At 44.4% G+C, this 12,500-nt stretch overlaps 2 protein-coding genes and 1 long non-coding RNA gene across 3 annotated transcripts in view; 1 reads left to right on the forward strand and 2 right to left on the reverse strand.

The window, feature by feature from the left end:
- The window catches only part of kcnh1b (potassium voltage-gated channel, subfamily H (eag-related), member 1b), a 31,506-nt gene extending 28,143 nt beyond the window's left edge, over positions 1–3,363 (reverse strand). Inside the window, exon 1 of the mRNA XM_031297137.1 lies at positions 3,166–3,363. Coding sequence (XP_031152997.1) covers positions 3,166–3,238 — 73 coding nt within the window. The 5' untranslated portion in view covers positions 3,239–3,363. The remainder of the gene's footprint in view (positions 1–3,165) is intronic.
- A 5,364-nt stretch (positions 3,364–8,727) lies between these two features.
- The window catches only part of rcor3 (REST corepressor 3), an 11,102-nt gene continuing 7,329 nt past the window's right edge, over positions 8,728–12,500 (forward strand). The window contains exons 1-6 of the mRNA XM_031297146.2: positions 8,728–8,963; positions 9,069–9,125; positions 10,992–11,069; positions 11,187–11,239; positions 11,646–11,807; positions 12,412–12,500. The exon at positions 12,412–12,500 is cut by the window's right edge and continues 36 nt beyond it. Coding sequence (XP_031153006.2) covers positions 8,840–8,963; positions 9,069–9,125; positions 10,992–11,069; positions 11,187–11,239; positions 11,646–11,807; positions 12,412–12,500 — 563 coding nt within the window. The 5' untranslated portion in view covers positions 8,728–8,839. The remainder of the gene's footprint in view (positions 8,964–9,068; positions 9,126–10,991; positions 11,070–11,186; positions 11,240–11,645; positions 11,808–12,411) is intronic.
- The window catches only part of LOC118494904, a 19,387-nt gene continuing 17,770 nt past the window's right edge, over positions 10,884–12,500 (reverse strand). Inside the window, exon 3 of the long non-coding RNA XR_004897112.1 lies at positions 10,884–10,907. This is a non-coding gene — a long non-coding RNA (uncharacterized LOC118494904). The remainder of the gene's footprint in view (positions 10,908–12,500) is intronic.

Below are 12,500 nucleotides of genomic sequence, written 5' to 3' on the forward strand. Positions count from 1 at the left end.
TACAGACTCTCGGTCAGGTGTCTTTGGCGTTGTTGATGACGCTAAAAGTCTCCTTTAGCGTCAGATCTAAACACGCTTTATCTGAACGCGCTGGGTCGGGACTATTGGGGTCACTTTTGACGCAGTTATGTTTAAGAAAAGATGGTGGGTGGGCTTATAAAAGGTACGTATACGTGACACGCGGGACAAGAACGGAACAGTTGGGTTTTAGTAAAAAGAAGAACGGGACAGTTTGGGCGAAAAGTTCTGTGTTGTTTGACCCAAACTGTCTCCCTATATGCGGAATACATACTACTCTCTACTGTTGTCTCTCTACATACTACTCTCTACTGTTGTCTCTCTACATACTACTCTCTACTGTTGTCTCTCTACATACTACTCTCTACTGTTGTCTCTCTACATACTACTCTCTACCGTTGTCTCTCTACATACTACTCTCTACTGTCGTCTCTCTACATACTACTCTCTACTGTTGTCTCTCTTAATACTACTCTCTACCGTTGTCTCTCTACATACTACTTTCTACTGTCGTCTCTACATACTACTCTCTACTGTCGTCTCTCTACATACTACTCTCTACTGTTGTCTCTACATACTACTCTCTACTGTTGTCTCTCTACATACTACTCTCTACTGTTGTCTCTCTACATACTACTCTCTACTGTTGTCTCTCTACATACTACTCTCTACTGTTGTCTCTCTACATACTACTCTCTACTGTCGTCTCTACATACTACTCTCTACTGTTGTCTCTCTACATACTACTCTCTACTGTTGTCTCTACATACTACTCTCTACTGTTGTCTCTCTTCATACTACTCTCTACTGCTCTCTCTCTACATACTACTCTCTACTGTTGTCTCTCTTAATACTACTCTCTACCGTTGTCTCTCTACATACTACTCTCTACCGTTGTCTCTCTTAATACTACGTCGTCTTACAGCGCTGCGTAGCTGCTGCTCTGCCCGGTGCGTTCTACACACCCGCTGAAGGGGGATTTTTGCGTCGTATGTGACGTTGACAGCCACTGACCAAGTGTCCGTATTTTACGAGTTGGGAGTGAGAACGGGTCGATGTGACACAGGTCAGTGGATGGGAGGGATACATGTACACAACAGGAAGTGGAAACACTGGTCTGTACCTGTGTATCTATGTGATAATGTCCAAACTGAAAAGTGGAAAAGAAAAGTGGTTAAAGGAGCAGAAGCAGATGAAGCAGTGAGAATCACCATCACTTCCCGCTGCCTCAAGATAGCAATACTCCCAGAATGCACCTGAACACACCTCCCTGTAAGACCAGCACGCCCAGAATGCACCTGAACACACCTCCCTGTAAGACCAGCACGCCCAGAATGCACCTGAACACACCTCCCTTTAAGACCAGCAGGCCCAGAATGCACCTGAACACACCTCCCTGTAAGACCAGCAGGCCCAGAATGCACCTGAACACACCTCCCTGTAAGACCAGCAGGCCCAGAATGCACCTGAACACACCTCCCTGTAAGACCAGAACGCCCAGAATGCACCTGAACACACCTCCCTGTAAGACCAGCACGCCCAGAATGCACCTGAACACACCTCCCTGTAAGACCAGAACGCCCAGAATGCACCTGAACACACCTCCCTGTAAGACCAGCATGCCCATGGGCCACAGATGGGTGCAGGTACATTTGCTATTTAAACGACGTGGGCGCCCAGGAAACTCCCGTAATTTGCACAGCCAAAACTCCTTTATAAATAATCAGACATTACATTACATGTCATTTAGCCAATGCTTTTATCCACAGCGACTTACAATTGCTATATATCAGAGGTTGCACGTCAACTAGGGGTTAAGTGCCTTGCTCAGGGACACATTGGTTGATGTATCACAGTGGGAATTGAACCCAGATCTCCCACACCAAAGGCATGCGTCATATCCACTGCTCCATCACCACAATATGTTTGTCTAATGTTGACCAGTTGCCAGATCTTGTATGAAACGCATCCTATTCACACAATCCACACACCAAATACAATGTTCAACCCATTTGTCACCTCAACCTGGCAACCTAGAACCCTCAACCTGGCAACCTAGAACCCTCAACCTGGCAACCTATCACCCAGTTGATCTCTGCGCAAGTGTCGCGGAAAGTTCAGACCCGAAAGCGAGCCGATAAAAATGGCAGGTGAAGGCGGTGTTCCCGCTAAGAAATCAAAATATAGCTGTACATTTCAACAGTGTTGGGTGCAAAAATTTACATGCATGTTACCGAGTCATATTGACAACCTCCAGGCTTTTTGTAAGGTCGCATTGATTTAGGGCTGGGCGATATGGAGATAATAAAATATCACGATATTTTTAACCAAAGACCTCGAGATCGATACCGCAACGATATTGTAGTGTTGACTATTGGTGCTTCCACAAAATATTTACACAATGAGATTTGTGATAAATAATCATCAGTAATGTGGATATAATGACTAAGAGGGTAAAGGTAAATAATAGAACAGTTACACCAGTCTGGTGAATTCAGACAATGACATCACTTTACTGTAATGACATCACTTTACTGTAATACAGCCTTTAAAACCAGGAAAAGACACCACTTATGTCATATTACGATATCCAAAATCTAAGACGATATCTAGTCTGTTATCTAGTATATTTATTTTGCGCTTTCGATGCTTTCAATGTTTGGGATTTTTGTGTTTTTTCTCGTTAAAAAATTATATTTTTTGATGTTAACATTTTTTTGGATGCTTTTTCGACACTTTACATGACAAAATACATACAATATTTCCCCCCCCAAAAAAATTGACTTTGGGCAAATAAAAAAACCCTGTTGTCTTTTAGTTTGGAGGACTTGTTGACTTTAAGAATATGCAAATGAATTGAATATTAAAATATGAACGTTGGTTAACCAATATAACTTCTAACAATGACGGTTAATGTGTGCTGCTGCTTTAAATTAAAATAGAAGACGTTGATGAATAGATGCTGTCGGTGTTGAGAGGACCCACAGGTAGATGTGGAGGTAAACAGAGAGGTGAGACAGGCTAACAGCTAGCCCGCTGGCAGCCTATCACAGAGCAGCTGTCTGATGATGACACAACCCAGCGGAACCGCGAGACGTTTCCCCGACAGAGGAGGAGGGTGTACCGGACAGAACCGGCGGGTCTTACCGTTGGACCGGCGGACGATGTTCTCCAGGAAGGTGTTCTGAGGGGCCACGAGACCCCGCCGTCCTCCCGCCATCCTGCCGTGACGTCCTCCTGCAGCGCGAGGCTCACATTTCTGATGCTGCACGAGCCCCGCGCGCTGCAGAGTAGCAGCCTGCCCGCCTCTCTCTCTCTCTCTCTCTACATCTCTCTCTCTCTCTCTCTCTCTCTACATCTCTCTCTCTCTCTCTCTCTATCTCTCTCTCTCTCTCTCTCTCTCTGTCTCTCTCTCTCTCTCTACATCTCTCTCTCTCTCTCTCTGTCTCTCTCTCTGTCTCTCTCTCTCTCTGTCTCTCTCTCTCTCTACATCTCTCTCTCTCTCTCTACATCTCTCTCTCTCTCTACATCTCTCTCTCTCTCTCTCTCTCTCTCTCTCTCTCTCTCTCTCTCTCTCTCTACATCTCTCTCTCTCTCTCTCTACATCTCTCTCTCTCTCTCTCTCTCTCTATCTCTCTCTCTCTCTATCTCTCTCTCTCTCTCTCTCTCTCTCTCTACATCTCTCTCTCTCTCTCTACATCTCTCTCTCTCTCTCTACATCTCTCTCTCTCTCTCTCTCTCTCTCTCTCTCTCTCTCTCTCTACATCTCTCTCTCTCTCTCTCTCTACATCTCTCTCTCTCTCTCTCTCTCTCTCTACATCTCTCTCTCTCTCTCTCTCTCTCTCTCTCTCCTCTCTCTCTCTCTCTCTCTCTCTCTCTCTCTCTCTCTCTCCTCTCTCTCTCTCTCTCTCTCTCTCTCTCTCTCTCTCTACATCTCTCTCTCTCTCTCTCTCTCTCTCTCTCTCTACATCTCTCTCTCTCTCTCTCTCTCTCTCTCTCTCTCTCTCTCTCTCTCTCTCTCTCTCTCTCTCTCTCTCTCTCTCCCTCTCTCTCTCTCTCTCTCTCTCTCTCTCTCTCTCTCTACATCTCTCTCTCTCTCTCTCTCTACATCTCTCTCTCTCTCTCTCTCTCTCTCTCTCTCTCTCTCTCTCTCTCTCTCTCTACATCTCTCTCTCTCTCTCTCTCTCTCTCTCTCTCTCTCTCTCTACATCTCTCTCTCTCTCTCTCTCTACATCTCTCTCTCTCTCTCTCTCTCTCTCTCTCTCTCTCTCTCTCTCTCTCTCTCTCTCTCTCTACATCTCTCTCTCTCTCTACATCTCTCTCTCTCTCTCTCTACATCTCTCTCTCTCTCTCTCTCTCTCTCTCTCTCTCTCTCTCTCTACATCTCTCTCTCTCTCTCTCTCTCTCTCTCTCTCTCTCTCTCTCTCTCTCTCTCTCTCTCTCTCTCTCTCTCTCTCTCTCTCTCTCTACATCTCTCTCTCTCTCTCTCTCTCTCTCTACATCTCTCTCTCTCTCTCTACATCTCTCTCTCTCTCTCTCTCTCTCTCTACATCTCTCTCTCTCTCCCTCTCTCTCTCTCTACATCTTTCTCTCTACATCTCTCTCTCTCTCTCTCTACATCTCTCTCTCTCTCTCCCTCTCTCTCTCTCTCTCTCTCTCTCTCTCTCTCTACATCTCTCTCTCTCTCTACATCTCTCTCTCTCTCTCTCTACATCTCTCTCTCTCTCTCTCTACATCTCTCTCTCTCTCTCTCTCTCTCTCTCTCTCTCTCTCTCTCTCTCTCTCTCTCTCTCTCTCTCTCTCTCTCTCTCTCTCTCTACATCTCTCTCTCTCTACATCTCTCTCTCTATCTCTACATCTCTCTCTCTCTCTCTCTCTCTCTCTCTCTATATCTCTCTCTCTCTCTCTCTCTACATCTCTCTCTCTCTACATCTCTCTCTCTCTCTCTCTCTCTCTACATCTCTCTCTCTCTCTCCCTCTACATGCATCATTACGTCACTAATTAAAGGGTATTTGTATATACAACGTAGTGCTTCAAGACGTAACATATAGTGTCTCAGCTATGAGAGACCCAGACAGACAACCTTAGGAGAGGAAGGACATGTTAGCCAGCCCCTCCATGTGATCGCATAATTCAACGCATAATCAGCCATTTATGCGGAGGCCGCATTATTTCAAATACGCAGCACTTTCGCCGCATAAATTGCCAATTTCCACGCAAAATATGCGGGGCTTGCGTGATTTCATAATCCCCGCATGCTGCAAACCCCGCAATGAAGCCATGATGAAATTGCAATTTTTGCAAGTTCCCGCAATTTCATCGCATAAAATATCTCACATATTCCATCGCATTTTTTAAGAAAACGTGCCGCATAATCAAGGATTTTGCCGCAACAATCACAAAATAACTCAGCATTTCTCTGGAAGGACTGGTTAGGGTCAACATGTTAGGGTCTACATCAGGGGCGGAGCTAGACTCTCAGTACAGAGGGGGTGGAGCTAGACTCTCAGTACAGAGGGGGCGGGGCTAGACTCTCAGTACAGAGGGGGCGGAGCTTTATCACGGGGCCCTCTGCTACCAAGTCATTTTAAAATTGTAACCGTTAAAAAGAAAAACTGTAAAATATCTGATGAATGCATATGTTGTATGTGTCACTTGTTGAGCCAAGTAAGCCTATATGTCAAATAAATGTTTGACAAGTTTGTATTGAAGAACAAAATGTTTCAGCACCACGGACAGAGACAGCTGATAGACAGAGACAGCTGATGGACAGAGACAGCTGATGGACAAAGATGGTGCTGAACAGTCCAAGAGAGCTCAATCAGTGCCACACTATATAACTGACATGGCACTATTATATATATGTTTGATAAGCAGAGCTGGATTATCATAACGTGAGATCATATGCAGTAATTAGCTTCTTTCAGCTAATAATCTGCAACGTGTCACTTGGCGAGGGCCCTGTTCTCGTCAAGTGATGCAAGATCGGCGGCGTTTGAGGGGCCCCTAATTGGCACGGGGCCCTGGGGCGGCCACACCCACGCACCCATGCTATCTCCGCTACTGGTCTACATGTTAGGGTCTACATGTGAGGGTCTACATGTTAGGGTCTACATGTGAGGGTCTACATGTTAGGTCTACATGTTAGGTCTACATGTTAGGGTCTACATGTGAGGGTCTACATGATAGGTCTACATCTGAGGGTCTACATGATAGGTCTACATGTGAGGGTCTACATGTTAGGTCTACATGTTAGGGTCTACATGTTAGGGTCTACATGTTAGGGTCTACATGTTAGGGTCTACATGTTAGGGTCTACATGTTAGGTCTACATGTTAGGGTCTACATGTTAGGGTCTACATGTTAGGGTCTACATGTTAGGTCTACATGTTAGGGTCTACATGTTAGGGTCTACATGTTAGGTCTACATGTTAGGGTCTACATGTTAGGTCTACATGTTAGGGTCTACATGTTAGGGTCTACATGTTAGGGTCTACATGTTAGGGTCTACATGTTAGGTCTACATGTTAGGGTCTACATGTTAGGGTCTACATGTTAGGTCTACATGTTAGGGTCTACATGTTAGGGTCTACATGTTAGGTCTACATGTTAGGGTCTACATGTTAGGGTCTACATGTTAGGGTCTACATGTTAGGGTCTACATGTTAGGGTCTACATGTTAGGGTCTACATGTTAGGGTCTACATGTTAGGGTCTACATGTTAGGGTCTACATGTTAGGTCTACATGTTAGGGTCTACATGTTAGGGTCTACATGTTAGGTCTACATGTTAGGGTCTACATGTTAGGGTCTACATGTTAGGTCTACATGTTAGGGTCTACATGTTAGGGTCTACATGTTAGGGTCTACATGTTAGGGTCTACATGTTAGGTCTACATGTTAGGGTCTACATGTTAGGGTCTACATGTTAGGTCTACATGTTAGGTCTACATGTTAGGGTCTACATGTTAGGTCTACATGTTAGGGTCTACATGTTAGGGTCTACATGTTAGGTCTACATGTTAGGGTCTACATGTTAGGTCTACATGTTAGGGTCTACATGTTAGGGTCTACATGTGAGGGTCTACATGTTAGGGTCTACATGTTAGGTCTACATGTTAGGGTCTACATGTGAGGGTCTACATGTTAGGTCTACATGTTAGGGTCTACATGTTAGGTCTACATGTTAGGTCTACATGTTAGGTCTACATGTTAGGTCTACATGTTAGGGTCTACATGTTAGGTCTACATGTTAGGGTCTACATGTGAGGGTGTACATGTGAGGGTCTACATGTTAGGTCTACATGTGAGGGTCTACATGTTAGGGTGTACATGTGAGGGTCTACATGTTAGGTCTACATGTTAGGTCTACATGTGAGGGTGTACATGTGAGGGTCTACATGTTAGGTCTACATGTTAGGGTCTACATGTGAGGGTCTACATGTGAGGGTCTACATGTTAGGGTCTATATACATTTAAAGAAAAACAGTTTGGAGTGAAGGGAGACTCTCTTTAGAAAACCTCATTTTATTGCAGCAGGTTCTGACTTTAATAATTACTATAGACACACACACACACACACACACACACACACACACACACACACACACACATAGACACACATAGACACACACAGACACACACACACACACACACACACACACACACACACACACACACAAATTACAATATGTATAAGATGAAGTAAGAAGTAACCAGTGTGCATGTAGCACAATAGTGCAGTATTGAATGAGAGAGTTAGCTCTCACACAGCTGGGAGTTGTTGCACAGTTTTAATGTCATATGACAGAAATGATTATTTTTGTAGCGGTCCGTGAGATTCCTGTTGCAGTTTCCCCCGGGTTGCGCCCTGTTTTTGGGGGTTTACTGGCTGAAGTGGGAGTCCTGTCTGCAGGAGACCGAGCGGAGCGGGGCCGTGTTGTTGTGATGCTGTGCGGTGTCTCCCCCTGCTGGTCATCCACAGTCAGTGCAGGAACAGCGGGACACACAGATACAGACACAGACACAGACACACACACACACACACACACACACACACACACACACACACACACACACACACACATACACACACACACACACACACACACACACACACACACATACACACACACACACACAGGAGGGTAACAACAACAACAACAACAACACGCTGGATTACCACATATACACACACACCTTTTGGTTCATATGGTGTTTTTATGTCGTTATATGTAACATGTGAGTCCTCTGAGACGTGTATTCACATGAAATGTAAAATAAAACGATGTTTACAGTTTGAATTATGTCAAATAAATATGATTTCCACATATTTTCAGACTCGATTTTGCTTTTATGTGTTTTAATGTAAGCGCCGTCGCTGTTAAAACTCCGTTTCTGTTGGATTGTGTTGTATTTATTTGAGTTTATTAGTTTGTGTCGGCGGAAGGATCTGCTGGCCACAGGCGCCGCAGCAGCTCCAGTCTCACTGCCAGCCAGACGGTGCGTAAAAAGCCTTCCGCTGCGCAGGTTAGAGCCCGCTTTGCCACCGCTTAAAACGCGGGGGAAAACTCCCTCGCGGGGATCATTTTAAACATTAAAAGAATGTCATATTTAGAGGAGGCTCTGCCGCCGATGTCTGTGCCGTGTTACGGCCTGAAGTGACCGTGTAAAAGGGCGGCGGGAGCGCAGAGAAGAGCGCGACAGCGACACGGACGGAGCTGCGGAGAGCTAGCGAAGCGCAGCAGAAAAACCTCCGGCTCTCGCTGACATTTTAGACCCCAACACGGCGACCCAAAACACGGCGTATCTGCGCGCGAACATGCCGGGGATGATGGATAAAGGCTCGGAGTATTTAGGGAAAGGTCGGTCCAACGGCACCAAGAGTCCGTCCAACGCGTCTAACGGACATTATTCAGACGAGAGCGGCAGCGACGACGAACACGGTGAGTGAGTGGGTAGCCTCGAACACCTTCTTGTCGCTCCGTGTTTTTAAGAAGCCTTCCAGTCTAAGTTGGCCCTCCTGCTTTTAAAATGCTGATGTTTTCCAGATGTGGGGATGCGGGTCGGAGCCGACTACCAGGCCAACATTCCCGAGTTCGAGCCCGGTGAGTTTTGACCGTTTGTACCGGAGAGACGGACGGTGGTAGCCTCGGTAGCTACATGTTACAGTAACAACACACACACACACACACACACACACACACACACACACACACACACACACAGACAGACACAAACACGCGCACACACACACACACACACACACACACACACACACACACACACACACACACACACACACACACACACACGCGCACATACACACACAAACATACATACACAAACACGCGCACACACATACACAAACGCGCGCACACACACACACACACACACACACACACACACACACACACACACACACAGACACAAACACGCGCACACACAAATATGCGCGCGCACACACGCACTCACGTCCACAGAAACACACAGACATACACACACACACAGACACAAACACGCACGCACAAACATGCACACACACACACACACACACACACACACAGTCAGTGTTTTAGTGAAGACTTTATATCAGCTGTTAGTTAGTGTATAAACTGCGTTGTTAATAACACAGTTTATACACTATAAACAGACTTTATAAATGTTTAATTAATGAAGCTTTATAGAGTTGTTGTTGTTGTTTTTTTTCCCGCCACATATGTGAAATAATTTATAATAATCTTCGTGGCAGAGTGAGAGGAAAGTAGTCAGAGTAATATAATTGTAATAGCCTAATAATAATAATAATTATTATTATTATTATTAATAATAATAATACCTGTTTGTGTTTGTAATAGATGTCTGTGAGAAGATCTTCCAGCCTGTTGATACTAATGTTGATACTAATACTAATACTAATACTAATGTTGATACTAATACTAATACTAATACTAATGTTGATACTAATACTAATACTAATACTAATACTAATGTTGATACTAATGTTGATACTAATACTAATGTTGATACTAATGTTGATACTAATACTAATACTAATACTAATGTTGATACTAATAATAACACTAATACTAATGTTGATACTAATGTTGATACTAATACTAATACTAATACTAATGTTGATACTAATGTTGATACTAATACTAATACTAATACTAATGTTGATACTAATGTTGATACTAATACTAATACTAATACTAATACTAATGTTGATACTAATGTTGATACTAATACTAATGTTGATACTAATGTTGATACTAATACTAATACTAATACTAATGTTGATACTAATAATAACACTAATACTAATGTTGATACTAATGTTGATACTAATACTAATACTAATACTAATGTTGATACTAATGTTGATACTAATACTAACACTAACACTAATGTTGATACTAATGTTGGAGCTGAAACCAACATGGATATGTTAGTGTAAAAGAATCTGATCAAATATACCAGTTAACATGTTTTCTCTATGAGGAGCCGTCTGGTCCAAAAATGTAGACTTTGTTGCCTGAATTCACCAGTTAACCAGTTCACCAGTTAACCAGTTCACCAGTTCACCAGTTCACCAGTTCACCAGTTCACCAGTTCACCAGGCAGCCGACTAACTGGCACAGCCACAAAAACCTGGAAAAACATTACAAAAAAATTGTCAAAAAAACCCAGAGAAAAACATGTTTAAAAAATACGGAAAAATTTACAAAAAAAGTGTCAAACGTCGAGAAAAAAACAATTAAAAAACCAACAAAAAACGTAAAAAAACAACAAAAACTACATTAATTTGCGGGGTTTAAAGAAGCCAAATGAAGAAGCCTTTGCTGAGAGACAACTTACACTGTCTGTGTGTGTGTGTGTGTGTGTGTCTCTGTGTGTGTGTGTGTGTGTGTGTGTGTGTGTGTGTGTGTGTGTGTGTCTCTGTGTGTGTGTCTCTGTGTGTGTCTCCTCAGGTTCCAGTAAGTACACGGAGAAGGACAGCGGAGGGATGCTCGTCTGGTCTCCGTATCACAACATCCTCGACTCCAAATGTAAGACAACTTCCTGTCTTCTGCAGTCCTCTAACAGGTCCTCAGACCAGACTGACACTGTGTGTGTGTGTGTCTCTGTCTGTGTGTGTGTGTGTGTGTGTGTGTTTTCCTCCACAGTGGATGAATACATCGCTCTAGCCAAAGAGAAACACGGATACAACGTGGAGCAGGTGAGTCCGTTCTTTGTCTCGACCTTCGTACACTAACATGTTAGCCTGGAAGTCCAGACCCAAAGCACTGAGTAATGAAAATGGCCCAACTCAAGGGGCGGGACCAAGCATGCATTTGAAAATCTAACTACACGCAATTGGATAACACTACGACCAATCACAACAATACACGGGGTGACATATCCAGAGCCCCATAGGCTTAGCTACCAGCAGAGCTTACTGGTAGATTAAACTGTCGTCATCTGTTTAGCTCACTTCTGGCCCGCCTATATCAGATAGAGCGATGTGATTGGTGCAGCTCGGCTACAAGGGCATAGTTAATGAGCATCATTACTCAATGCCAGAGTGACTCGCTGAGCAAATTCTAATTGTCTGTGTGTGTGTGTGTGTGTGTGTGTGTGTGCAGGCGCTCGGTATGCTCTTCTGGCACAAACACAACATTGACAAGTCTCTGGCCGACCTGCCGAACTTCACTCCGTTCCCAGACGAGTGGACGGTGGAGGACAAGGTTCTGTTCGAGCAGGCCTTCAGCTTCCACGGGAAGAGCTTCCACCGCATCCAGCAGATGGTAAACACATGGGACAGACCGCTTTACAGCACACCACATGGGACAGACCGCTTTACAGCACACCACATGGGACAGACCGCTTTACTGCACACCGCATGGGACAGACCGCTTTACAGCACACCACATGGGACAGACCGCTTTACAGCACACCGCATGGGACAGACCGCTTTACAGCACACCGCATGGGACACACTGCTTTACAGCACACCACATGGGACACACTGCTTTACAGCACACCACATGGGACGGACCGCTTTACAGCACACCACATGGGACGGACCGCTTTACAGCACACCACATTGAACAGACCGCTTTACAGCACACCACATGGGACGGACCGCTTTACAGCACACCACATTGAACAGACCGCTTTACAGCACACCACATTGAACAGACCGCTTTACAGCACTAAAGCAATTTAAAGCAAACTAACAAACAAAAAACAAAAACAGAAAAAGACAGTAGTAATAACTAGCTAACGATAAAAAGTAATAGTAACACTACTGATAATAAAAGCTGCAGAGATTCATCAATGAGTTGTCTGTTAACTCTTCACCAACTGTTGATGAATCAGTTAATCAGTTTGAGTCTCTGTCTCCTCCAGCTACCAGATAAATCCATCTCCAGTCTGGTCAAGTACTACTACTCCTGGAAGAAGACTCGCTCCAGAACCAGTCTGATGGACCGCCAGGC

Source organism: Sander lucioperca, chromosome 4 (assembly GCF_008315115.2).
Source record: "Sander lucioperca isolate FBNREF2018 chromosome 4, SLUC_FBN_1.2, whole genome shotgun sequence".
NCBI classification, from domain to species: Eukaryota; Metazoa; Chordata; class Actinopteri; order Perciformes; family Percidae; genus Sander; species Sander lucioperca.